Source organism: Phyllobates terribilis, unplaced genomic scaffold (assembly GCF_046119375.1).
Source record: "Phyllobates terribilis strain yellow unplaced genomic scaffold, ASM4611937v1 Scaffold_1__5_contigs__length_1240528914, whole genome shotgun sequence".
NCBI lineage: Eukaryota > Metazoa > Chordata > Amphibia > Anura > Dendrobatidae > Phyllobates > Phyllobates terribilis.
The window spans coordinates 269,175,061-269,200,229 of record NW_027362761.1 but is presented as its reverse complement, the minus strand read 5'-3'; the positions used below and the strand labels follow the sequence as shown (position 1 = coordinate 269,200,229).

Genomic DNA, 25,169 nt, shown 5'->3' with positions numbered 1-25,169 from the left:
GATGGTCAGAGTGAGGTCCAAGGTCAGGCAGCAAAAAGATTCACAAGCAGAACACAAGGCACAAAGAGACAAACCACACAGAGCTGAATGTACATCTGGCAGGAATCTGGGACTGGCAGGCCATCTAAGAAGCTGGGCAATCACCTGGGACAGGAACACCTGAGGGCAGCCCAGAACCTCCCAGTCTAAGATTGGCCGTCTGAGCTGTCAATCAAAACACCGACAGTTCAGCACGCCCCTGCACCAGATTAGGCGGCTGAGCTGTCAGTAACTGCATCCCAGACACACTGAGGGGTGGATTCGTGATAATAACATTTTAAAAACAGCACCCATCAAAATATTCAAAACTGCTTTCAGGTAGTTTATTAACCCTTCAGGTGCTTTTCAGGGATTAATGAAAATTGGCATGACAGGAAGGAAACAGACCACTCCAACTGGCAGACTCTAAGGCTGTTATTTGGATGTGAATTGCCATGGTAACCATCAGGACCATTCAATCCTGATCTCGGGATGCCGATGGGGTTAAAGAGGGAGCCCCCACACTCTGTTAACCATGTAGATGCTATAGTCACTATTGACAGCAGCACATAAGGGGTTAAATTGCCATGGTCTTGTCACCGAGTGTGACTGATGCAGCATGGTGTACAGCGGACAGCTGCTGCATTGTCACCCATAGGGGGATGCTTATTCACTTATATCTCAGGCCAGTTTCAAGTGGTAATGATGGTCACTAAGGGGTTAAATGTTTTAATAAGTATTCAGAAATGATAAAGCGCAGTCGTACGTATTTTGTTTTCTCACCTATAGCCAAATTATTAGATGAAATTGAATTTGCTAAATTGCTCCTAAAGGGGAGCTGTAATCAGAAAATGACCTATTATTTAAATAAGGTTTTTGTGTTGCATAATTTCTTTATTTTTTTGTTAGATTTGGCAATGTTTTTTTATGAATATATTTCAGGACCTGTATTAAAATCTTGCCATTTTCTTAATGGCCACTGGGGCTTTTTAGACTCTTCACTAGTGTTGAGCATTCCGATACTGTAATATCGGGTATCGGCCGATATTCGCGGTATTGGAGTTCCGATATTTTTACAATATCGGATACCGGAATCGAAAGTTCCCATAATGCCTGCGCTCTGCAGTGTCTCTGAAGGATGACAAGCTGAATGGCAGCGCTCAGCTGCGATCCAGCCTGTCATCAGAATGCCATCCCAGCGTGGGAGAATTCTCCTGATTGTTTAAAAGCCGGCGGCTTTTTACCGCCCGCCGGCTTTTAAACAATCACTCAGCCCCATACTCGCTTCCCCGCAGCCTCCCACCCGGATCCTCCGCTCCCCTCGCCACCTCCCATCCTGATCGTAAGTTAGGACCGGGAGGGGAGCGCAGGAGCGGGGAGCGAAGGACCCGGGCGGGGAAGCCGGCAGTGAAAAGACTTCACCGCCGGCTTTCCCGCCTGTTATTTCAAATGAACAGCTGAGGTATCAGGTGATGCCGATCAGCTGTTCATTTGAAGTCGCCGCGGTGCCCTCAGAGGGTTCATGTGAGTTCATGCTTGACTGCATTGCATGAACTCACATGAACTTTCCCACGGCCGCACAGGTCAGCCACACCTCGCAGACCATCAGCCCGTCATGATTGGTGTGTGCGGGTGTCTGTGCGATGTCTGCGGGTGTGTGCGTGCAGGCAGACATAGGCCGATGTGACACTACTACTCCCATCGGCCTATGTCTGTCCCCCGTCCATTCGTGCCAGCAGGATCAGCTCGATGGGAGCAGTAGTTCCCATCAGCCTGATCCTGCTCTTTAAATTGCCCTACTGTGTCCCCAATACATTTTAAATGCATTTCATTGGTGGCCAGTGGTTACCTAAAATAAATTAGTTTATACATTACCTGTCCCCGCCGATCGCCACCTAAAATAAAAAAATACACCTATACTCCCCTAGACACCTAATTCCCCGAAGCCATCGATCTCCTGTAATAAAATATAAAATAATAAACCACAACCTTATCCTTACCCCTCCGTAGTAGTCCACGAGTGTCCCACGAAGATCTCCAGTTCAGAGCAGCCACATAGAATGTGACCGCTCTGAACCGCTGCCGCCGCTAGAATGACAGCATAAGCGGGTTCGCCGGAGTTCAGGCAGCGCTGCTCCGGTCAGCTCCTTTACGGCCCTGCTGTATCGTGAGAAATTCCCACGGTACAGCAGTGCTGTAAAGGAGGTCTCCGGAGCTGCGCTGAGTGAATGCACTCCGGTGACCTCAGTCAGTGGCTCCCGCTGCCGGGAGCGGACGTGTTCCCGGCAGTGTGAGCTTACAGCAGCCATGCACAGCTGTCACCATCTCCAGATGTGACAGCTGTGCATGGGAGATCAGCGCAGGAACGTGGACAGGTAACTATTTTTTTTTAAGTAAATTAAGAATTAAATAAAATTGTGATTTATTTCAAATTATTTTTTTCTTGGTGTAGTGTGTGTTTTTTCTTTTTAACACTTTGTAGGTTAGTAATGGGGGGTGTCTTATAGACGCTCATCATTACTAACCTGGGCTTCATGGCAGCTGGCGCTGACATGAACCCCAACCCTATTACCCCCTGCCACCGCACCAGGGCAGCGTGGAGGAGCGAGGCTAAGTGCCATAATTGGTGCATCCTATGGATGCGCCATTTCTGGGGCAGCTGACGGCTGGTGTTTCTAGCCTGGGAGGGGGCCAATATTCATGGCACCCTTCCTGGGCTATTAATATCAGCCCCCAGCTGTCTGCCTAGCCTTTGCTAGCTATTAAAATGGGGGGGACCCCACGTAATTTTTTGGGGGGGTCTCCCATTTCAATAGCTAGTAAAGGCTAGGTATTCAGCTGGGGGCTATTAGTAGCCTGGGAAGCTCCGTGGGTATTACCCCCTTCCCAGGCTTCAAACATCTGCCCCAGCTGTCTGCTTAACCTCCGCTAGAGACTAAAATTATGGGGGATCCCACGCCAATTTTTTTTTTTAATAAATCCTTTATTTTAACACTAAATTACACTTGAGGGGTTAATAAAGATGCAGTCCCTAAATTATTTATTTTTTAATTAATTTTTCTCAAAAATTTTGACGTGGGCTTTACCATATTTTTGTATGCCAGCCAGTTACAGAATCCAGGAACGGGCTGCCCCCAACTCCCAGCTGCCTATTTGTAACTGGCCGGACGCAACAATATAGGGAAGCCCTTTTTTTTTTTATTATTATTTCATGAAATAAGTTTAAAAAAAAAATAGGTGGGGCTTCGCCCTATTTTTGTGTCCAGCCAGGTACAACTAAGCAGCTGGGGGCTGGAATCCACAGCGCAGGGTGGCCCAAGCTTTGTGGGCCCCCCCCTGCTGCGAACTGCAGTCCGCAGCCACCCCAGAAAATGTTGCGTTCATAGAAGCGCCATCTTCTGGCGCTGTATCCAGCTCATCCAGGGCCCTGGTGCGGTGGCTCACTGGGTAATAAAGGGGTTAGGGCCAACTTTGTATTATCCGCTGGCCCTAAGCCCGAAATTCATGGGGTCACGCCAATATTAGACATGACCGCCATGAATTTCTAGTAAAGTATTTTAAAAAAAAAACACAACACCCAGAATAAAGTCCTTTAATTGAAATAAACACACAATTCTTTATTGTTCTAAATTAAACCATACTTACCATGACGCCCATTCCAGCTCAAGCCAACGATCTCCTGCAATAAAAGAAAAATAATAAAGCAACATCATCCTTACCTTTCGATGGTTCCCAGGACAGCTCCAGCTCTGCTACATCGAGATGACAGGCTGGACCGCAGCAGAAAGCTGCCATCCAGCCTGTCATCCCGCAGACACTGAGAAGCGCAGGCATGCTTGCGCTCCTCAGTGTCAGGCTGTGACGGCATCCCGATGAGCCGAGTCTCTCACGCTCACCGCATGCGCAGGAGAATTCTCCCACGCTGTCAGTGACGTGCATGAGGTGAGCTGAGTTCATTGTCGGCTCATCGGGATGCCGTATCAGCCAGACACTGAGGAGCGCAAGCATGCCTGCGCTTCTCAGTGTCCACGGGATGACAGGCTGGATGGCAGCTTTCTGCTGCGGTCCAGCCTGTCATCTCGATGTAGCAGAGCTGGAGCTGTCCTGGGAACCATGGAAAGGTAAGGATGAGGTTGCTTTATTATTTTTCTTTTATTGCAGGAAATCGTTGGCTTCAGCTGGAATGAGCGTGATGGTAAGTATGGTTTAATTTAGAACAATAAAGAATTGTGTGTTTATTTCAATTAAAGGACTTTATTCTGGGTGTTTGTGTTTTTTTTTTAACTTTGACTATGGGGTTAGTAATGGGGGTGTCTTATAGACACCTCTCCATCACTAACCTGGGCTTGATGTCAGCTGGCATTATAAGCTGACATCAACCCCAGCCCTATTACCCCCTGCCACCGCTACAGGGCAGTGGGAAGAGCGAGGCTAAGTGCCAGAATTGGCGCATCCTATGGATGCGCCATTTCTGGGGCGGCTGACGGCTGGTGTTTCTAGCCTGGGAGGGGGCCAATATTCATGGCACCCTTCCTGGGCTATTAATATCAGCACCCAGCTGTCTGCCTAGTCTTTGCTAGCTATTAAAATAGGGGGGACCCCACGTCATTTTTTTGGGGGGTCCCCCATTTTAATAGCTAGTAAAGGCTAGGTATTCAGCTGGGGGCTGATATTAGTAGCCTGGGAAGCTCCGTGGGTATTACCCCCTTCCCAGGCTTCAAACATCTGCCCCAGCCGTCTGCTTAACCTCCGCTAGAGACTAAAATTACGGGGAATCCCTCTTCAATTTTTTTTTAAATAAATCCTTTATTTTAACACTAAATGACAAGTACAGTAAGCAACACTGTCACTGTACTTCATATATATGTGACTGACATGTTTCTATCTATCTAATCTATGTGTGAAGCTCTATTCTTTCTGTTGTAAATTGTCGGGTACCGGTGTATGCCGCTGATGAATTGCCGGCTTTTCATGTTTCACTGTGAGCACTGTTCTCATCGATTTGGGCAACCACCTCCCTCAATACATTCTACATTATTGTTAGTTGTTTTCCTTCATGTAGAATTAACCTATAAGGAAAGAAAGGGTTTATTTTCATTCCGATATTTGTGTCCCGTTGACTTGCATTGGTTTCCGGTATCGGAATCGGCGATATCCGATACTTTTTGGGTATCGGCCCGATCCAATCCGATCCGATATTTACTGATATCGGAAGGTATCGCTCAACACTACTCTTCACTTATTGTTTCAGAAAATAACACCTACACATTAGCGTCAATAGTCTGACCCTATCTTATGTACTGAAGCATCTAATGAGCATGTGCAAAGGTGATTGTGAAGGGAGGAGGAGCAGGTCAGCTGTGACATCACCCCCAGTGGCTAGTGTGAAAATATCAAGATGACAAATTTTGGGAATTTTTTCATAAAGATTGTGAGACAAAAAAAAATTGCCAATATTTAAAAAAACATGCATGTAACACAAAAGCCTGGTTTAAACAATATCTCTATTTTTAATGATGGCTTCCCTTTAAGTGTTAAATATATATGGCTGAAATGATATCATGCAGCCAGTTTATGTATCCGCTGTCAGGTGCCCTTTAAAACAAAACAATGTTTCTTTTTTATTCTGATATAATTTATGACTTGACCAGTGAGTAAATATTTTGACAAAATGCTTGGAATGGGTTAGTAGTTTAAACAAAAAGCGATACTCTCCTCGCTTTCCCCTCGCCACTCCCGTCCGTCCCGTGCTACAGTGATGACATCTTAACACAGGAACATTTGACCAACTGCAGCCACATGTTATGGCAATTTTGCAAATAGTGTTTAGTCCCCAGATAACGTCTTAAATATTCCCTGCAGATTGATGGAGATCCCTAGATCCACACTGAAAACATGACCAATTCCTGTTTCCTTTAACAGGAGATGTCAGAGGGCATTTGACCTGCCTCTTAGGCCTTGGAATATAGGTGAGATCTTGTTTCTATTGCTACCTTTTATAATTGAAGAGGTTGTCCACTACTTTTGCATTGATGATCTATCCTCACACCATCCTTATTGAAAAAATTACCAAGTATGCAATGGACCAGGCAACTGTTAGGTGGATTCATAACTGGCTTAGTGATCGGACTCCAAGGGTGGTTGTAAATGGCTTCACATCCAGCTGGATGAATGTCTCAAGTGGGGTACCACAGGGCTCCGTCCTGGGACCTGTATTGTTCAACATCTTTATCAATGATTTAGATGAAGGAATTGAGGGTAAACTGATTAAATTTGCTGATGACACAAAGCTAGGAGGGATAGCTAATACTAGAGAAGAGAGAGAGAGGATTCAAAAAGACCTAAATAAACTGGAGCAGTGGGCAGCAACCAACAGAATGGGTTTTAACAGGGAAAAATGCAAAGTACTACATCTGGGCAATGAAAAAAGCATATACAGAATGGGAGGAATAGAGCTAAGCAACAGTACATGTGAAAAAGACCTAGGTATACTAATAGATCATAGACTGAACATGAGTCAACAGTGTGATGCAGCAGCAAAAAAGGCAAATACAATTCTGGGATGTATTAACAGAAGCATACAGTCTAGATCACGTGAAGTCATTATCGGTCTTTACTCCTCTTTGGTCAGACCTCTTCTGGAATACTGTGTACAGTTTTGGGCACCACATTTTAAAAAAGACATAGACAAACTGGAGCAAGTTCAGAGAAGAGCGACCAGAATGGTGACTGGTCTGCAAACCATGTCCTATGAGAAACGGTTGCAGGATTTGGGAATGTTTAGCTTGCAAAAAAGAAGACTGAGAGGAGACTTAATAGCTGTCTACAAATATGTCAAGGGCTGTCACATTGTAGAAGGATCATCTTTATTCTCATTTGCACAAGGAAAGACTAGAAGCAATGGGATGAAACTAAATGGGAGGAGACACAGATTAGATATTAGAAAAAACTTTTTGACAGTTAGGGTGATCAATGAGTGGAACAGGCTGCCACGAGAGGTGGTGAGTTCCCCTTCAATGGACGTCTTCAAACAGAGGCTGGACAGACATCTGTCTGAGATGATCTAGTGAATCCTGCTTTGAGCAGGGGGTTGGACCAGATGACCCAGGAGGTCCCTTCCAACTCTACCATTCTATGATTCTATGATACCACGAGCTATAACAAAATCAGAAGTAAAAATTTGGAACTCAGGGATTTGGATTGGGAGGGTTTTACATTTTTCTGGATCAGTGATATCTGTTAAACACATAAGCAGAACACATCTAGATCGGCCCACTAGTGACTGCGGACACACGTTATTTCTGCAGATTAACATTACTCTGAAATGTGTTTCTTCTTTATTAGCTTTCTATAAATGCCTTTGACTACAACTGCCACTTGGACCTCATAAAACTCTTGCGGCAGGAAGGAGAATTGGATAGATTAAGACGTGCCCGTCAGAAGATGAGTGAACTGTTCCCATTAACTGAAGGTATGGAGATGAAACGCTGAATTCTGATATAGTTGTATTTTGTGGACATGAACTTAAAGGGGTTGTCCGGGACTTTAACATTGGATTGGTCATCAATGTCTGATCTGTGGGGTGCGACACCCGGCACCCCCGCCGATCAGCTACTTTCGGTGTTTGTGGCAGCCGGAACTTCAGTTACAGCACGGTGCTGCACAGCTCCATTGACTGTATAGTGGCCGTGGCCGTGTACTGCATATCTTCCCCTATTGATTTTACCGAGGAGGCGTGGTCACTGGATTCAGGGGCGTGTTTTTAGTCTGCTCTGCATTATTACACTGTAAGCCACACCCTGTTGGTAAAGATCATAAAATTTAAAAATAAATAAAAAGGCCCATATCCCTGGAACTGTATGGCAGATTTAAAAAAAACTAACTGAGGACTCTGGAGCAGCAGGAATGAAATAAGAGCCGAAAATGGACACTTTTAACCTGATAGCAGGTCTTTTTAAAGCTTTTCTCCCAAAAATTGGACTATTCAGCCATGGAGAAAATGGGTTTTATTGTGACCTAATGTATAATACCTTTACTAGCTGCAAATCACATGTAACTTTTAATTATATATAGGATTTTTCCAGGTAAGCTGACTCCCATTAGTGTGTTATCTCAACACGCTGTATACATTTATTATTAATAACCCTTATTTGCGTATTCTTTTCCTGCAGAGATATGGTTGGATTGGTTGAAAGATGAGATGAAGATCGCTGAAGACGGTTCAAGTCGTGAGGCTGTTTATGAGCTGTTTGAGAAAGCTGTGAAAGATTACATCTGTAAGCTCCAGTTGCCTATATTCCATCCACACCACATCATCTGTCTCGTGCACCGTGTAGCATCATATATGAGAAACCAATCCCGCACATTATTTACTTCAACACTGTACATTATAGCGAGAAAGCAGAAAGGATTATATATTCACAGGTGTGTATGTTCTCTTTAGGTCCAGAAATTTGGTTGGAGTATGCACAGTATTCTATTGGAGGGATGGGAGAAGAGGGTGGCATTGCCAAGGTTCGCTCTATCTTTGAGAGAGCATTAACGGCTGTTGGACTCCATATGACCAAAGGATCGACTATATGGGATGCCTACAGGGAGTTTGAGAATGCAATATTAGGAACCATACAGGTAATTTAATCTCTGGATACCAGAATATCTAGTTCTTAGTTGTGGATGTTGATGTACGTAGATTTCTTGTTGTGAATTGGTTGAAATATGTAGAAAAGTTACTTCTGAATTACCTTTTTTCTTATGTATTAGCCTTTGCCGGGTACCATTCCTTCAGCAGAACAACAGCAGATGCTGACTACCCAACTTGAGAGGATCCACACACTTTTCAAACGCCAGCTAGGTGTACCCCTTCTAGGTAAGTTCTCTTTAATAATACCTAAAATTACCAAAACCACTGTTTAAAGGTAAGCTAAACATGAATAATAAAAGTAAATGTAAGGTAGTCTTGATTACTGTTTTATCAGTCAGCAGGACTGGGGCATGGCCAAAAGTGGGGCTTAGCAAAGGTGTTGGACTTTAACAATCTTTTTCTCCTAATGGAAGGCAGGGCCTCCTTCTCATGAAGATTGTCTTTCAGCTACACACCGAATTGTAAGAGAGGAAGAGGGCATTGTGATTTTATTTGAGTGTTTAACCCCTTCTCAACCCTGGGATTTTCCGTTTTTGCACTTTCGTTTTTTGCTCCCCTTGTTCCCAGAGCCATAGCGTTTTTATTTTTTGGTCAATATTATGAGTTCGTAGACACCAAACATGTATAGGTTCTTTTTTATTTAAGTGGTGAAAAAAAATTTCAAAGTTTGCTAAAAAAAAAAAAAAAATAAATAAAATGGCGCCGTTTTCCAAGACCCGTAGCATCTCCATTTTTCGGGATCTGGGGCTGGGTGAGGGCTTATTTTTTGCGCACCGGGCTGACATTTTTATTGATACCATTTTGGGGTAGATCTGATGTTTTGATCGCCCGTTATTGCATTTTATTGCAATGTTGCGGCAACCAAAAAATGTAATTCTGGCGTTTAGAATTTTTTTCTCGTTACGCCGTTTACCGATCGGATTAATTTTTTTTTTTTAGATTGATCGGGCGATTCTGAACGCGGCGATACCAAATATGTGTATGTGTTTTTTTTTTTTTTTTATTATTATTATTTTATTTTGAATGGGGTGAAAGGGGGGTGATTTAAACTTATATTTTTTTTTTATATTTTTAAAAACATTTTTTTTTTTCAATTCTTGCTTGCTTCTATAGTCTCCATAGGAGACTAGAAGTAGCACTTGTCTGATCGCCTCTGCTACATAGAGGCGATGAGCAGATCACCTCTATGTAGCAGAAATGCTCGTGTGCTATGAGCGCCGACCACTAGGTGGCGCTCATAGAGATCAGTACATGACCACCACTGCAGACCCAGGGTTGTTATGCCCACGTATCGGTGACCCGCGTTCACATGACGGGGTCACCGATGGGCGTGGTAAGTGACGCGCTTCCGGCGCGGCGATGTTAAATTCCTCTGTCAGAGATTGACAGCGGCATTTAACATGTTAACAGCCGCGGGTGGATCGCGATTCCACCCGCGGCTGTTGCGGGCACATGTCAGCTGTAATAATCAGCTGACATGTGCCTGGTTCAGTGTGGGCTCAGTTCCGGAGCCCGCGCTGAACAGGGGGTTACAGCCTGGTGCGTACTAATACGCCACAGGCTGTAAAGGAGTTAAAGGGAACGTTTCACGTAATAAAACTCTTATTAACCTGCAGACATGGGGTTAATCTGCAGGTTAATAACACTCTCCATAGCTGCCCGGCGCCTTCACGGAGAGCCCCGCTGCCAGTTGGAAATGAACGCTATTCCTCCTGGAAGCTTCGGGCTTTCGGTCATAGAGGCGAGGCTTAACCACTCAATGGCATAGTGAGCAAAGGCTGTAACCGCCCCTGCTCTATGGCTGAAAGCCTGAGGCTGCTGGGAGGAATAAAGTGTATTTCTTCCCAGCAGCGGGGTTCTCAGTGCGAGGCAGTTTCAGATCGCTATTAACCTGCAGATTAACCCTATATTTGCAGGTTATTAGCAGGTTCCTTTTAGTCAGTGTTATGTCTGAAAAAAACCCCATCTAATTTCTCTCACCTATTGGCCCAAATTAATTAAGAATAGTATTACTCTGTCGCCTCATTGGGGGACACAGGACCATGGGTGTTATGCTGCTGTCCACTAGGAGGCGACACTAATCATAATCTGAAAAAGATTAACCGTGGCTCCTCCTCTGCAGTATACACCCCTGGACGGCGTCGGACTTCTCCAGTTTTTGCTTAGTGTCGCATAGGAGGCAGTGCTAAAACTTTTACTCCGTTTTCTCCGACGGGATTACAGATGAAGAAAAGTGGGTCTCCTGCGAGACTCCCGGCATGGCTCCTTCCTCTGCCTCCTATTATGGGGTGCACAGTTCAAGTTGAGATGGCTATTCCCCATGTCGCTCCTTCCCCAGCCCCTCGGGTGCTGGTTCGAAGTCGAGACCCCCCTTCCTTCCCCAATTCCTTTTGGTTTCTGGGTTGAGGTCGAGGCGAGGCTAAAGCCCCCTGACTTGACAGCAGCACCCTCCCTAATCCCCCTCTGGGGGCATTAGGTTGAAACGCCTCAGGTAGGGCCTGTACAAGCAGCACTCTGCAGCTCCCAGTAGCCAGCACACTGCAGCTGAATCCAGGGACCCCTGCCCTGCTGCAGGCTCCTGTCGGGGGCGGGGGGAGTGCAGGCAGGCATGACACAACACAGGCACAGACCTCCCTGCGCCCTGTCTCTGCGGCAGCACCAGCTCTATGGTGCCTCAGGGGGACTCTTCTCAGGGCCCCCCTCCCGCTTATACCCCCACCGCTATCCTGCCTTTAAATCCGTGGGGGTCCGGTTCAGATCCGGCCCCCTCCCGGACTTCCGCGCCGGCCTGGAGCCCTTTTGGGCATCAGGCATCTAATTTAGACCACGGCTTTGGCCTAGCCGCCACCTCCTCTCCGCCCCCCCGGCCCGCCCCCCGGATGACAAATATGACACTCTACAGTGTCGTAGAGGGGGGCGGATCCAGACTGAAAGAGCGCGATTTCACACAGCAACTGCCGCCCTTTTCAGCTCTCCGCCCCCCTTCCTTAAACTTTACTCCGGCGGCCATTATCTGCTGCAGGCTAAAGAATTAACCCTGCAGCTACCGGTCGGCAGATACAGACCAGGCCTGCCAGTCTCTGGGGAGGCACAGGACTGTGGATCTTCGGCGCTGGACCTAGGGGCACACTGGTGGGGTAAGATCACAGCTGGAGTTCCTCCTCGGCTGTAAGTCCATTATTTCTCATAAGCTCCTCCTTGCAGCTGCACACTGTACCGTGAGTAAAAACTCTGGAAGTCATCCCCTATGGCCTCTAGACTCTTTATTTCTGCACCGCACCACCCAGCACCAGATCTCCTACACTACGACTCCCTCCATCCTTGTCTCTGCCCTGAGGCCCTGCTCCGCTTGTGGGGAGTAGTATCAACGACGGCTGCCACAACATCCCGCCTCAGAGGACTGCAGCAGCGCTGGTGGCCTTCACCAGGTACCACAGGTGGCGTAGTCTATAGCAACCACTCAACCCTGATAGCCCATTACACCCTTTTTAATGTGACGGCCCTGGGCACTGAACGGGTCCAGGCCGTGGCTACAACCCCACCAAACATCTGACCCGGCTCCGAGTAACCCCCCCCCCCCCATCTTCCCAGGGTAGTGCTGTGAGCGTCACACATACAAGACGCATACCTGCATATACCAATTGCACCCGCCCATCAGAGATTTCTCAGGTTCGCAATCGACCAGGACCACTACCAGTTAGTGGCTCTCCTGTTCGGACTCGCAATGGCTCCCAGAGGGTTTACCAAAGTCATGGCAGCCACCATGGACGTCCTGCACTCCAGAAGCATAGTAGTCATTCCATACCTGGACGATCTCCTTATCAAGGCTCCTACTTTCAAGGACTGCGAGCTCAGCGTCTCAATCACAACCGACACTCTGAGTCGCCTGGGCTGGTTAGTCTACCTACAAAAGTCATCACCAACCCCAAGTCAGTCTCTGACCTTCCTGGGAATGCTATTCAACACCTTCAGGAGTCTAGTGCTCCTTCCCGAGGACAAGGCACTGCTTCTCCGTCTAGGAGTTCACACCCTCCTCAGCAAATCCCCTCAATCTCTCCGGTTTGCCATGAGAGTTAGGATGATGGCGGCAATAGAAGCGGTCCCATTTGCTCAGCTTCACCTCAGGCCTCTCCAACTAGTCATCCTCAAGTCATGGGACAGGAACCCCTTTTTTCTCTCGACAGGGAGTTCCAGCTGACGTCGTCAACCAGGAGGTGCCTGCACTGGTGGCTCAAGCCAGCCTCACTAACAAAGGGGAAATCCTTTCTCACGGGTCAATGGAAGGTTCTGACCACCGACGCGAGCCTGACGGGTTGGGGTGCGGTGCACTTACACCACAGAGCACAGAGTAAGTGGTCCCCAAGAAGCGACCATGCCCATCAACATCTTGGAAATTCGTGCCATCCTCCTGGCGTTGAGAGCCTTCCATCACTTACTGGCAGCCTCTCACATCAGAGTACAGTCGGACAATGCCACGGCTGTGGCATATGTGAATCACCATGGGGGGACCCGCAGTTCCCAGGCGATGCGAGAAGTGACACACATTCTCCACTGGGCAGAAGACACAGGCTCGGTTCTCTCTGCGTTCCACATTCCGGGTGTGGACTCTTGGGAAGCGGACTTCCTCAGCCGGCAAGCAACGGACTCGGGAGAGCGGTCTCTCCATCCCGAAGTTTTTTGCCATCGTTGGGGGACTCTGGACGTGGACCTAATGGCATCCCACTTCAATGCCAAGGTCTCCAACTTCATGGCCAGAACACACGACCCGCGGGCGCTAGAAGCGGACGCCCTGGTTCAGGACTGGACCCAGTTCCAGCTCCTGTACGTTTTTCCACCTCTCCCCCTGATATCCAGAGTGGTGAGGAAGGTCAAGTAAGAGGGTGTTCCAACCATCCTAATCGCACCGGACTGGCGCAGACGTACATGGTACGCCGACATCGTACAGCTCACAGCAGACGTCCCCTGGCATCTCCCCGATCGCCCGGATCTTCTGTTACAAGGCCCGTTCTACCACCAGAACCCAGGGGCTCTCAATTTGACGGCGTGGCCATTGAGACCTGGGTTCTAACCCAGTCAGGGTTCTCGCCGGACGTCATTGAAACCATGATCAGGGCACGGAAGCCAACCTCTGCTAAGATTTATTACCGTACCTGGAAAGCCTTCTTTACCTGGTGCGAATCTCGTGGCCAGACCCCATTCCCTTATTCCCTCCCCAGGGTACTTGGGTTTCTTCAATCGGGTCTGGAGGCCAGACTCTCCCTGGCCTCCCTTAAGAGCCAGGTGTCGGCTCTCTCAGAGCTTTTTCAGAAGTGCATTGCTAACAAGCCGCAAGTAAGGACATTTCTTCAGGGGGTTTCCCGATTGGTTCCCCCCTACAGACGACCACTAGAAACGTGGGACCTCAACCTGGTGCTGACAGCATTGCAGGAAACACCTTTGAACCCCTTAGTGAAGTCCCACTTCCCCTTCTATCCCAGAAAGTGGTTTTCCTAGTGGCAATCACCTCGCTACGCAGGGTGTCTGAACTCACAGCACTCTCCTGCAGGCGGCCCTTCCTGTTTTTTTACCAGGACAAGGTAGTTCTCCGTACTGTCCCATCCTTCCTTCTGAAGGTTGTGTCCAACTTCCACCTCAATGAGGAAATTTCACTGCTATCCCTCTGTCCGGTCCCGGTTCATAGAGTGGAGAAGGCTCTGCATACGCTTGACCTTGTCAGGGCATTTCGTATCTATGTGTCTAGGACTGCGCCCTTCCGGAAGTCTAATTCTCTTTTCCTTCTACTGGAAGGCGGCCGCAAGGGTCTGCCAGCTTCCAAAGCTACCCTTTCCAGGTGGATCAAATCCACCATACAAGAGGCCTACTGCCTCAAAAATTCTCCTCTTCCAGCAGGAATTACGGCACACTCTGCACGTGCGGTAGGGGCCTCCTGGGCCATTCGGCACCAGGCTTCGGCACAACAAGTGTGTAAGGCAGCCACCTGGACTAGCCTACACACATTTACCAAACACTACAGAGTTCATACTCAGTCCTCAGCAGATGCGAGCCTGGGTAGATGTGTTCTGCAGGCGGCAGTGCCCCAATTCTAGGGGCCTGTCTACACAATATTCGTCCATTGCTTCCCACCCAGGGACTGCTTTGGGACGTCCCATGGTCCTGTGTCCCCCAATGAGGCGACAGAGTAAAGGGGATTTTTGTGTACTCACCGTAAAATCTCTTTCTCTTAGCCTCTAATTGGGGGACACAGCTCCCATCCTGTCGCCCGTTCCGGGCCGTTATTATGTTGAGTTCTCATATTGTTTTTTTGAGCTCGTACATAGTTGCCTTCTTATAGGCATGGTTATGTTATCCATGTTACGTTCCTCCTAATGCTTTTGCACAAAACTGGAGAAGGCTGACGCCGTCCAGGGGTGTATACTGCAGAGGAGGAGCCACAGTTAATCTTTTTCAGATCATGCATAGTGTCGCCTCCCAGTGGACAGCAGCATAACACCCATGATCCTGTGTCCCCCAATTAGAGGCTAAGAGAAAGAGAGATTTTATGGTGAGTACACAAAAATCTCCTTTTTGTACACCAGTTTTAATATAGGCAGCGCTGGAGTGAGATACACCTAATCCATTAATATGCGCTTCTTCATGAATTTGACACATCTTTCAACTGCCATGCGCCACTGTTAAAAATGTATGCCAGTCTGCTGCTTTTGTTGCTTATGCAGTTTTTTTTTCTCAAAAATTTGGCTGAATTGGCCAGGACTGGGGTAAAATAGCCAAAACTCACAATATTATTGCAGAGGTTTGAGTTGCACAGAAATGTTGTGACTTTTCCAGCAGTTTTACACCACAGTTCTGTCCATCTGCTGAATAAAGGTCATCATATTACGGGTTATGGACACTATTGTGCTGGTATTGACAAGATCTAGAATGGATGAATAAAGGGAATGGGGAGTATGGGGTCCTGAAGATTTTGAATGTTAAAGGGTTGAAGGTGAGCAAAATGCAAAACTAAAAACTATGTGGCTTTATGTGACTGGGCAGATCACAAATAGTCTCCAGTTTTTAGTTTGTATAATTATCCAAAATGTGGTGAGATTCAATCAGCAATTCCACTTCCCAATAATGCAGCAAGGCACAATATAAGCAATGCCTGGGATGAGTAAAATGTATGAAGTGCTTATACATTGAGCTTTATTGCATCCTTGATAGATATGGCATCAACTTATGCAGAGTATGAAGAATGGTCTGAAGAACCCATTGCAGAATCTCTCAGTCAGAACTATAAGAAGGCGATAAAACAAGTGGAAAAGTACAAGCCTTATGAGGAGGGACTGGTGAGCGCTGTAATCATCCATATTTCTTAATATGCTGACACAATAGATAAGAAAATAACTGCTTGTGGTCAGTAGTGTTCAGAGTGCAATGCGGTGTATTATGTAAGAATATTAACTTATTATTGAATTATATCTACATCCATAGTTGATTAGCCATCCATCCAGCCATTAGAGATGTAATACTGCACCCATATTGGTATACTAGGCCCTATTCTACCTCCTAAGGTTTATTTCTGGTGGATCCATCCAGAATAATGCCAACTGATAGAATACAAATATTGGACCATGCTCCATTTTCAGTTCCTTTGTTATGAAGATGATCTCCTTAAAGGGGTTCTCCACTACTAATGCAACCCCTTCTCACTCTGAATATTTGCCCCTGTTAAAATAAAAACACCTATACTCGCCTCCCATGCCGGTGCTGTTCCAGCGGTGTTGGCACTCACGTTCCCGGGGCTCCCGTGTGGTTGTTATGACACATGAACCCTGCGCCCTATCAGCGCTGGCGTCACTGTCCCCACCTTTGGACATGTAAGTAATCATCAGGAGGTGAGAGCTGCGGCTGGCCTCTCACTGCCCCTTGATTACTTTTATGTCCGAAGGCGGGGACAGTGACGCCAGCGCTGATAGGGCGCAGGGTTCATGTGTCATAACAACCACACGGGAGCCCTGGAACGTGAATGCCGACACCCCTGGAACAGCATCGGCATGGGAGGCGAGTATAGGTGTTTTTATTTTAACAGGGGCAAATATTCAGAGTGAGAAGGGGTTACCCTAGTAGTGGACAACCCCTTTCAGACTAGGTAAGATGGGCACCATGTTGAGGTTTACGGCAAGCTAAGATAGTTCAACATGGGGGGCACTAAGCTGAGGTTTACAACAGGGTAAGATGGTTTGACATGAGGGGGCACTAAGCTGACGTTTACAGCAGTGTAAGATGGTTCATAATGGGGATCAGCATGATGAAGTTTACAACAGGATAGGTCCAACATTGGGGGGCTCCATGCTGAGGCACACAGTGCTTATGGCTGTATAGTACACTCCTGTCTCTATACAGAACTTGCTGGGTGCATGATGTCCAGCCCTATTTTTTTTTTGTATGAATGACTGGTGAACTGTAGAAGAAAACATGTGTTCCCCAAATTTTGTGCATTCTTACAACATTGAAACTGAATGAAAGGACTGTTGGGGGAAAAAAAAGACACTACCTTTTCAAAAAGCTAATACTGTACACCACTATTAAGAATATCGGGACTTTTCGTGCCATAGTGTCTGTAACTTTCCATCTTGTGCCCCATTAGCTGGCTGCTGAAACACCAAAGCTGGCAGAATACCAAGCCTACATTGACTTTGAAGTGAAAGAAGGAGACCCTGCTCGTATCCAGCTTGTTTTCGAGCGTGCCTTGGCTGACAACTGCTTAGTGCCAGACCTTTGGGCCAGATATACACAGTATCTTGTGAGTACCGAGCTGGAAAGGCTATGTTACCGCTTTATGGATGATCTAGTTATTTAGTCATCCATCTATTAGCTTTCTAACTGACATGAAATAAAAGAACTTAGTAACACTGTTTTCTTAATGTGTTCTCTTAGGACAGGCAGCTAAAAATGAAGGAACTTGTGCTTGGTGCACATGATCGAGCTGTTAGAAATTGCCCATGGACTGTAGGCCTGTGGAAAAGTTATATCCTTGCCTCAGAGAGACATTGTGTTGGTCACAAATGCATAACTGGTAAGTCTTCATTGTATTCAGACTAAAGCATTTTGATTACTTGATGTGTCGTGCTGGTCTTTACAGTTATAAATAATATCTCTTTTGTATTTGTTTTATTTTGTAAGAAATTATGCTGCACATTTAGCAATATTGTCCCAAAAACAACACCTATAGAAAGGTTAATGCCGCACTGGGGTCCTAGGTTGGGATCCCACCAAGGACAACATCTGCAAGGAGTTTGTGTGTTCTCCCCGTGTGGGTTTCCTCCTGCACTCCAAAGACATAGTGATAGGGAATCTAGATTGTGAGCCCCAATGGGGACAGTGCCGATAATGTTTGTAAAGCGCTATGGATTAATGGCGATTATATAAGTAAGTAAAATAAATAATCCCAGCGGTATGCTCTGTTACAAGATGGAAATAAGCCTTTAAGACCAGAACTTGGCATCTGTCATTCATACAGTATTTTCCAGACAGGAAATTTCCTATAAACTAACCAATCTGTGCAGTGAGTACAGTATATAACCGTAAGTAGTAGGAACTTCTCATTAAACTTAATGGATATTTAGGTCTTATGTTATAAAATATTTGCCATTGTATTTCTAGTATTAGTGCATTCTTCCTTTTTATTAATGTTTTCTGTGTTTATGCCTATAGAAACGTTTGAGAAGGCTCTAAATGCCGGGTTCATTCAAGCCACAGACTATGTAGACATTTGGCAGTCATATTTGGACTATCTCAGACGAAGGGTGGACTTCACAAAAGGTAACTAAATATTCAGCCTGTTGGTAGGTCTTAGATCTTTATTATCGCACAGATAAAAGTTGACCAAATCAGACAGAAATGTTTTGCTCTCCGTTATCACCCTTTATCTTCTTCCTTATGGCTATTTTAGAACTGTCCAGCACGTCTGGAGGTTCAAGGTAGCAAAAGTATATGTTTAATTTGCAGATAAAGTGCCCAGAGTAAAGGTCCCCCCCCATATACAATAGATACATTGGCCAAACCTGCTAATTTTGGCAGAACCATATGACTTTCTGATGTGTTTGGGGGCCTCCTGAATCTTCCCTGACAGATCAAGGAGAGAAGGATCGGACAGCTTGAATTTCAACACCTGATCCTTTTTATTTTTTTCATGGCAGCAGTTTTCTTCTCTCTCCCCTTAGAAAATATAAGTGCTCGATCGAGCTGTGCGCTCATGTGTATGGGGGAGCCTGGAGAGATAGCGGTCTGCCAAACAGACATTCAGCGTACATCTATCTCGTGTATGGCCAGCTTTATAGATCCATATAAATGGGAAGATACTGTATAAACTCTGCACCATTGCACAAACTGTGATTTGTATTGTGTGTGATAATAATGTGTAATAATGCAGGTATGAGATTATACCTGCAAAATTCTACTGTTATGTTGTAATGCATGTCTATGTTCTGCTGCTGTGATACACTTTATTGATCCCGAGGGAAATTACAGTATCGTATATTTGTGTACACAGTATTCCTAATCGGATGCATTTACCTTTCAGATTCCAGTAAAGAACACGAGGAGCTTAGAGCTGCATTTGTTCGCGCCTTAGACTACCTTAAGCAAGAAGTGGAAGAAAGTAAGTATTTGTAGATCTGTGTGCTGATGATATTTTTTTTACATTTCTTAAGAACCAACTGAAGATAGACTAGATATAATCAACTTCTGTGAAACACTGCTTTCTCTTGGGATGCTTAAAAGGGTTGTCCACTACTTGGGCAGTCTCCTTTTCTTTAATACTATATTCCACAGTGTGAAATAAAAATAAGATACCCCCCCCCCCCTTCCCTGCCACATCCGTGTTGTTCCAGCGATGTCTGGGCCACGTCTTCCATAACATTGGCTTCAGTGCTCATGTGGCATAACAATCAGCAGCCACTAATGGGCTGCTTTCACACTTCCTTCGGGCAAACATCAGATGTTAGAAGGATGTGTGAGCACTGCAGTACATTAGCGGCTGCGAATTGTTATGCCATGCAAGCATTGCCGCCTGTGTCACAGGAGCCCTGGTGCCAACATCGCTGGAATGGCACAGGTGTAGGAGATGAGCATCCGATATTTTTATTTTACACTGAGGAATATAGTATTTCTCTATCGCTTCATTGGGGGACACAGGACCATGGGTGTATGCTGCTGTCGCTAGGAGGTTGACACTAGGCAAAAAAAGGAAAATAGCTCCTCCTCCGCAGTATGCACCCGCCTACAGGCACCAAGCTCACCAGTTTAAGCTTAGTGTCTGTAGGAGGTAGACCTGGATCGTCACAGATCCAACCCTGTTGTGTTTATTAATCTTTGTTTTTTCTCTTTCAGATACAGCTCTTCAGGCTAACAGAGCACATTCCTTCCCCTGTTAACCCACTAGCGACCGAGAGAGCAATGTGGCCACCCCCACATTGCCCACTCTCGGACCCGCTGGGCAGGACTTATCCCCTGTCACCTTAGGGTGTCTCAGGGTGATTTCGGTGGCCAGTCCTAGCCTGTTCCCCACGCCAGCCCCCTCCTCGGAGCGGCCTGGGAGGGAGACGGTGGTCCCTGCGGGTGACCTTCCCCCAGTTTTCTGGGGTTGACACTGTCTCCTGCACTGTCCAGGACCGGACAGTGCGGGAAGGAGGAAAAGCTAGGATCCCTCCCTATCCAGGAAGGCATCCTGAGACCATCCTCAGAAGGAGAAAGGAAGGGACGATTCCCGGACCCGCTAAGACAGGTACTTCCCTGTCTTTCAGCTGTAGGTACCAGTCCCCCGGCGTTACCTGCCTTCCTCACCCCTCCCCTCACCAAACATGGCGCTTAACTGCGCTTCCCTGGGCCACTTCCTCCTTCTTCTTCATTATGCGCGGCAAAGCTGCCGCGCTTTTCTCCGTCGGGGGGGGGGTGTGTGTCCGGTGGGCTCTGTCCTGACACCGACCCCCACCCTTCCCTGCCCACAGCACCCTCCTCGGCAGTATCCCTGGTCAGGCACATATGCCCAAACCCAGGGAGCTCTCAGTCCGTCCCTCTCACATTGTCACATACTACGCCTGTGCTCTTTGCGGTACTAAGTGGCCCTCGGGTCTCACTACGGCCTTCTGCTCGACCTGCAAACCTCCCGCCATGCTGGCACCCCAAGATCCCCCCGCCGCTCAAGACGTGGTAACCCCCTCCCCTCCAGAGTGGGCTGTTGCTATGTCAGTCTGTCTCTGACCTCACCAAGGTTTCTCAATCTCTGGTGCAGGTCTTAGAACGCTTACCAGAACGTTTGCCTATGTTATCCACGGCCACCAGCGCTCCGAACGTCCCCACAGACTATTCGCAGGCACCCCTGCCCCCTCCTCACAGGGGTAGACTGACGGCACGTTCTCAGAAACGGACTCGCACAAGCTCATCCTCCAGCTCTCCAGACTCAAAGATGCTCCCTGCGTCTCACACCTCTTCCCCGGAGGTCGCCCCTGGATCTAACTCTGCTTCAGATTCAGACTCTGGTTCCGATACAGACCAGTATTCCAAGATCCAGGACATGATAGACAGCCTTATAACGGCTGTCAATCAGACTCTGCATGTTACAGAAGACGAGAGCCCTTCCCGGGACTACTCAGTTTCCTTCAAAAAGATTAAGCGTCCTGCACGCACTTTTTCTAACCATGCAGAATTTGACAGTGTTTTTCAAAAGCAGTGGGAGCATCCAGAAAAGTGCTTTACAGGAAAGAAACAGTTAAACGTCTTATACCCCTTTAACCAGGACCTTGTCAGCAAGTGGACGGAGTCCCCATCTGTGGACCCTCCCGTCTCTCGCCTTTCCGCCAAGACTATACTGTCTCTTCCGGATGGTTCCTCCCTTAAGGATACCACGGATAGACAGGTTGAGGCTCTCACTAAGTCAGCCTTTGAGGCCGCGGGCACCTCCCTTTGCCCTTCCTTCGCCTCAACTTGGGTATCAAAAGCGGTGTCCGCGTGGGCCAAACAGCTCAGACAGGGCATCCTAGCAGGGGCCTCCCCGGACGATCTGGCCGACTTAGCTGATCAAATCGGCCACGCTGGAAAATATCTACTTACGGCGTCCCTCGACTCCGCTGCATGCTCAACCCGGGTTTCCAGTAATCTCGTTGCCTTACGTAGAATTCTTTGGCTTAAAGCCTGGAACGCCGACCCGGCTTCCAAAAGATCTCTAACTAATCTTCCTTTTCAAGGTTCCAGGCTGTTTGGATCCAAGCTAGATCAGATCATCTCCGATGCTACTGGGGGTAAGAGCACCTCTCTCCCCCAGCCCAGACCCAAACGCCCTTTTCCTAGGAGACGCCCCCTTCAGTTCCGGTCCTTTCGTCAGTTCGCTCAACCGAACCCCTCCTCTCAACAGGACCGTACTCCAGCACAGCGGGACAGTCGTAAGCCCTCCTTTAGGCCCACGCCTAACTGGCGCCCAAAGAGTCGCTCCTCCAAGTCCTCTGGATCACGATCTCGATCCAACAGGTTTTCCTCAACATGACGGGTCACTCCCACCTGGGACTTCTCCCAGGGTGGGCTGCTGTCTCCTTCTGTTCACAGATTCTTGGCTCCTGGCAATAGAAGATGCCTGGGTCAAAGAAATTGTGACTTCCTGCTACAAAATCGAGTTCGACTCCAGCCCACGATCACGTTTTCTCAGGTCCCGCCCCCCACAACCATCTCTGCTTCCCGGTTTCCTTCAAGCCATCACCTCCCTTCTGCGCTCAGGAGTCATAGTCCCGGTTCCCGTTCAGGAAAGGTTTTCCGTTTTTTACTCAAATCTCTTCGTAGTCTCAAAAAAGGACGGCTGACTGCATCCGATTCTGGACCTCAAACACCTAAACCGACATGTACGCATCCGACAGTTCAGGATGGAGTCCCTCAGGTCGGTAATCGCCTCGATGGAGGCCGGGGAATATCTATGTTCAGTGGACATTCAGGATGCGTACCTTCACATCCCAATCTGCGCGTCACATCAGAAGTTCCTTCGCTTTTCCTTCAGGAATGCACATTACCAGTTCACTGCCCTCCCCTTCGGCCTCGCCACAGCCCCGAGGGTTTTCACGAAGGTGATGGCGACAGTTATGGCCATTCTTCGAACAAGGGGAATTGTAATCATCCCCTACCTCGACGACCTGTTAATCAAAGGCCCCATGTTCAGGGACTGTCTCCACAGTCTCCAGATCACCTTGAACACACTCTCCCGGTTAGGCTGGCTGATCAACACAGACAAATCCTCCCTGGTCCCATCCCAACGCTTAACCTTCCTAGGGATGCAGTTCGACACGACCCGTGCCCGGGTCCTTCTTCCGAGGGAAAACATAAACTCTCTACGACAAGGAATCCACATCCTCTCCGACCCAAGTCCACACTCCCTTCGCCTATGCATGAGTGTCCTGGGAAAGATGGTAGCAGCCATGGAGGCAGTTCCGTTTGCCCAGTTCCATACCCGGTCTCTTCAACTAGCCCTTCTCTCAGCTTGGGACAAGAATCCGTCATCTCTAGATCGAAGCATCAGGTTACCTCATCAAGTAAGATGGTCGATAACCTGGTGGTCCCGCCCTTCTTCCTTCAGACCCGGGAGATCATTCCTTCCGCTTCGCTGGCAGGTGGTCACGACCGATGCCAGTCTCATTGGTTGGGGAGCAGTTTTTCTACAAACACACGGTCCAGGGCCGGTGGAGTCCCCACGAAGTCTCCCTTCCCATCAACATTCGGGAGATCAGGGCGATTTACCTGGCGTTGCGTCACTGGCAGAAGATCCTGGCAGGGTTCCCAGTCTGTGTACAATCGGACAATGCCACGGCCGTGGCATACATAAACCATCAGGGAGGAACGCGCAGCAAGCCCGTTTTAAAAGAGGTGGCAAGAGTGCTACTTTGGGCCGAGAAGACGGTCCCAGCAATCTCAGCAGTCCACATTCCAGGGGTCGACAACTGGGCGGCCGACTTCCTCAGTCGGCAGGGCCTCGCCTCAGGAGAATGGTCTCTCCATCCCGAGGTGTTTCACCAAATCTGCTTACGGTGGGGCACGCCGGACGTCAACCTCATGGCGTCCCGGTTAAACCACAAGGTTCCGTCCTTTGTAGCTCGGTCCCGCAATCCGCTAGCAATCACCCAGGACGCGCTAGTCATATCATGGTCACAGTTCCAACTGTCCTATCTCTTTCCACCTCTACCTTTGATCCCTCGAGTCATCAAAAAGGTCAAGACAGAGGGAGTACCAGTTCTCCTAATAGCCCCAGATTGGCCCAGACGTTTCTGGTACGCAGATCTGGTAAATCTGCTTGTCGACTCCCCCTGGAGACTACCAGACCGTCCGGACCTCCTCTATCAGGGTCCTATTCTTCATCCGAGTTCTCGTTCTCTGAATTTAATGGTATGGCCGTTGAGGCCGCGGTGTTGAAGACGGCGGGCTTTACTGAAAATGTCATTCAGACCTTAATTAACGCCAGAAAACCCGCTACCTCGCGCATATACCACAGAACTTGGAGAGCCTTTTTTCGTCACTGCGAACAGGATCAGCTGACTCCTATGTCCTTTTCTTTGCCAGTCATTTTGGCTTTTCTTCAGTCTGGACTCTCTCAGCACTCTCAAGGGCCAAGTTTAGACCTTGTCCATTCTATTCCAACGTCACTTAGCTAGCCGTCCTCAGGTCAGGACGTTTCTACAAGGGGTGGCCCACCTGGCTTCCCCCTATCGTCCTCCAGTGGAACCATGGTACCTTAATATGGTCCTAAACGTCCTACAACAGCCTCCGTTTGAACCCATTCAGGACATTCCAGCCTCTCTCCTTTCCTGGAAGGTGGCTTTTCTGGTGGCTGTTACCGCTATTAGAAGGGTCGCAGAACTTGGTATTCCATCAGGACAAAGTAGTGCTCAGGCCAGTGCCTTCCTTTTTGCCAAAGGTGGTTTCCGCTTTTCATATTAATGAGGACATCGTTTTGCCTTCCTTTTGCCCTGCTCCAGTGCATCCACGGGAGAAGTCCCTGCACAAACTGGACCTGGTCAGAGCTCTACGTGTGTACCTTTCTAGAACGGCCTCCCTTCGGCGCTCTGATGCCCTTTTTGTCATCCCTGAGGGGCATCGCAAGGGTCTCCTTGCTTCCAAGTCAACCATCGCCCGTTGGATACGTTCGACCATCTTGGAGGCACATCGCATCTCGGGCAAACCTCACCCTCCCGGAGTAAGGGCTCACTCCACCAGGGCGGTGGGGGGCCTCTTGGGCGGTCCGCCATCAGGCTTCGGCCTCTCAAATCTGTAAGGCCGCAACGTGGTCTTCTCTTCACACCTTTTCAAGGTTTTACAAGGTCCACACTTATTCTTCGGCTGATGCCAGTCTTGGACGGAAGATCCTGCAGGCGGCAGTTGCCGCAGTCTGACCTAGTCTGTGACTATCTTCTGTTCTCCCACCCAAGGGACTGCTTTTGGACGTCCCATGGTCCTGTGTCCCCCAATGAAGCGATAGAGAAAGAGGGATTTTTGGTACTCA

At 47.9% G+C, this 25,169-nt stretch overlaps 1 protein-coding gene across 2 annotated transcripts in view; it reads left to right on the top strand.

Annotated features, from left to right (window-relative positions):
• SART3 (spliceosome associated factor 3, U4/U6 recycling protein) overlaps positions 1 to 25,169 on the top strand; it is a 61,713-nt gene that overhangs the window by 6,887 nt on the left and 29,657 nt on the right. For both annotated transcript variants that reach the window (XM_073672308.1, XM_073672299.1), the window contains exons 2-10: positions 7,363 to 7,489; positions 8,190 to 8,294; positions 8,462 to 8,646; positions 8,779 to 8,884; positions 15,860 to 15,984; positions 17,286 to 17,441; positions 17,576 to 17,714; positions 18,353 to 18,460; positions 19,221 to 19,298. In XM_073672308.1, the coding sequence (XP_073528409.1) occupies positions 7,363 to 7,489; positions 8,190 to 8,294; positions 8,462 to 8,646; positions 8,779 to 8,884; positions 15,860 to 15,984; positions 17,286 to 17,441; positions 17,576 to 17,714; positions 18,353 to 18,460; positions 19,221 to 19,298 (1,129 nt within the window). The remainder of the gene's footprint in view (positions 1 to 7,362; positions 7,490 to 8,189; positions 8,295 to 8,461; positions 8,647 to 8,778; positions 8,885 to 15,859; positions 15,985 to 17,285; positions 17,442 to 17,575; positions 17,715 to 18,352; positions 18,461 to 19,220; positions 19,299 to 25,169) is intronic.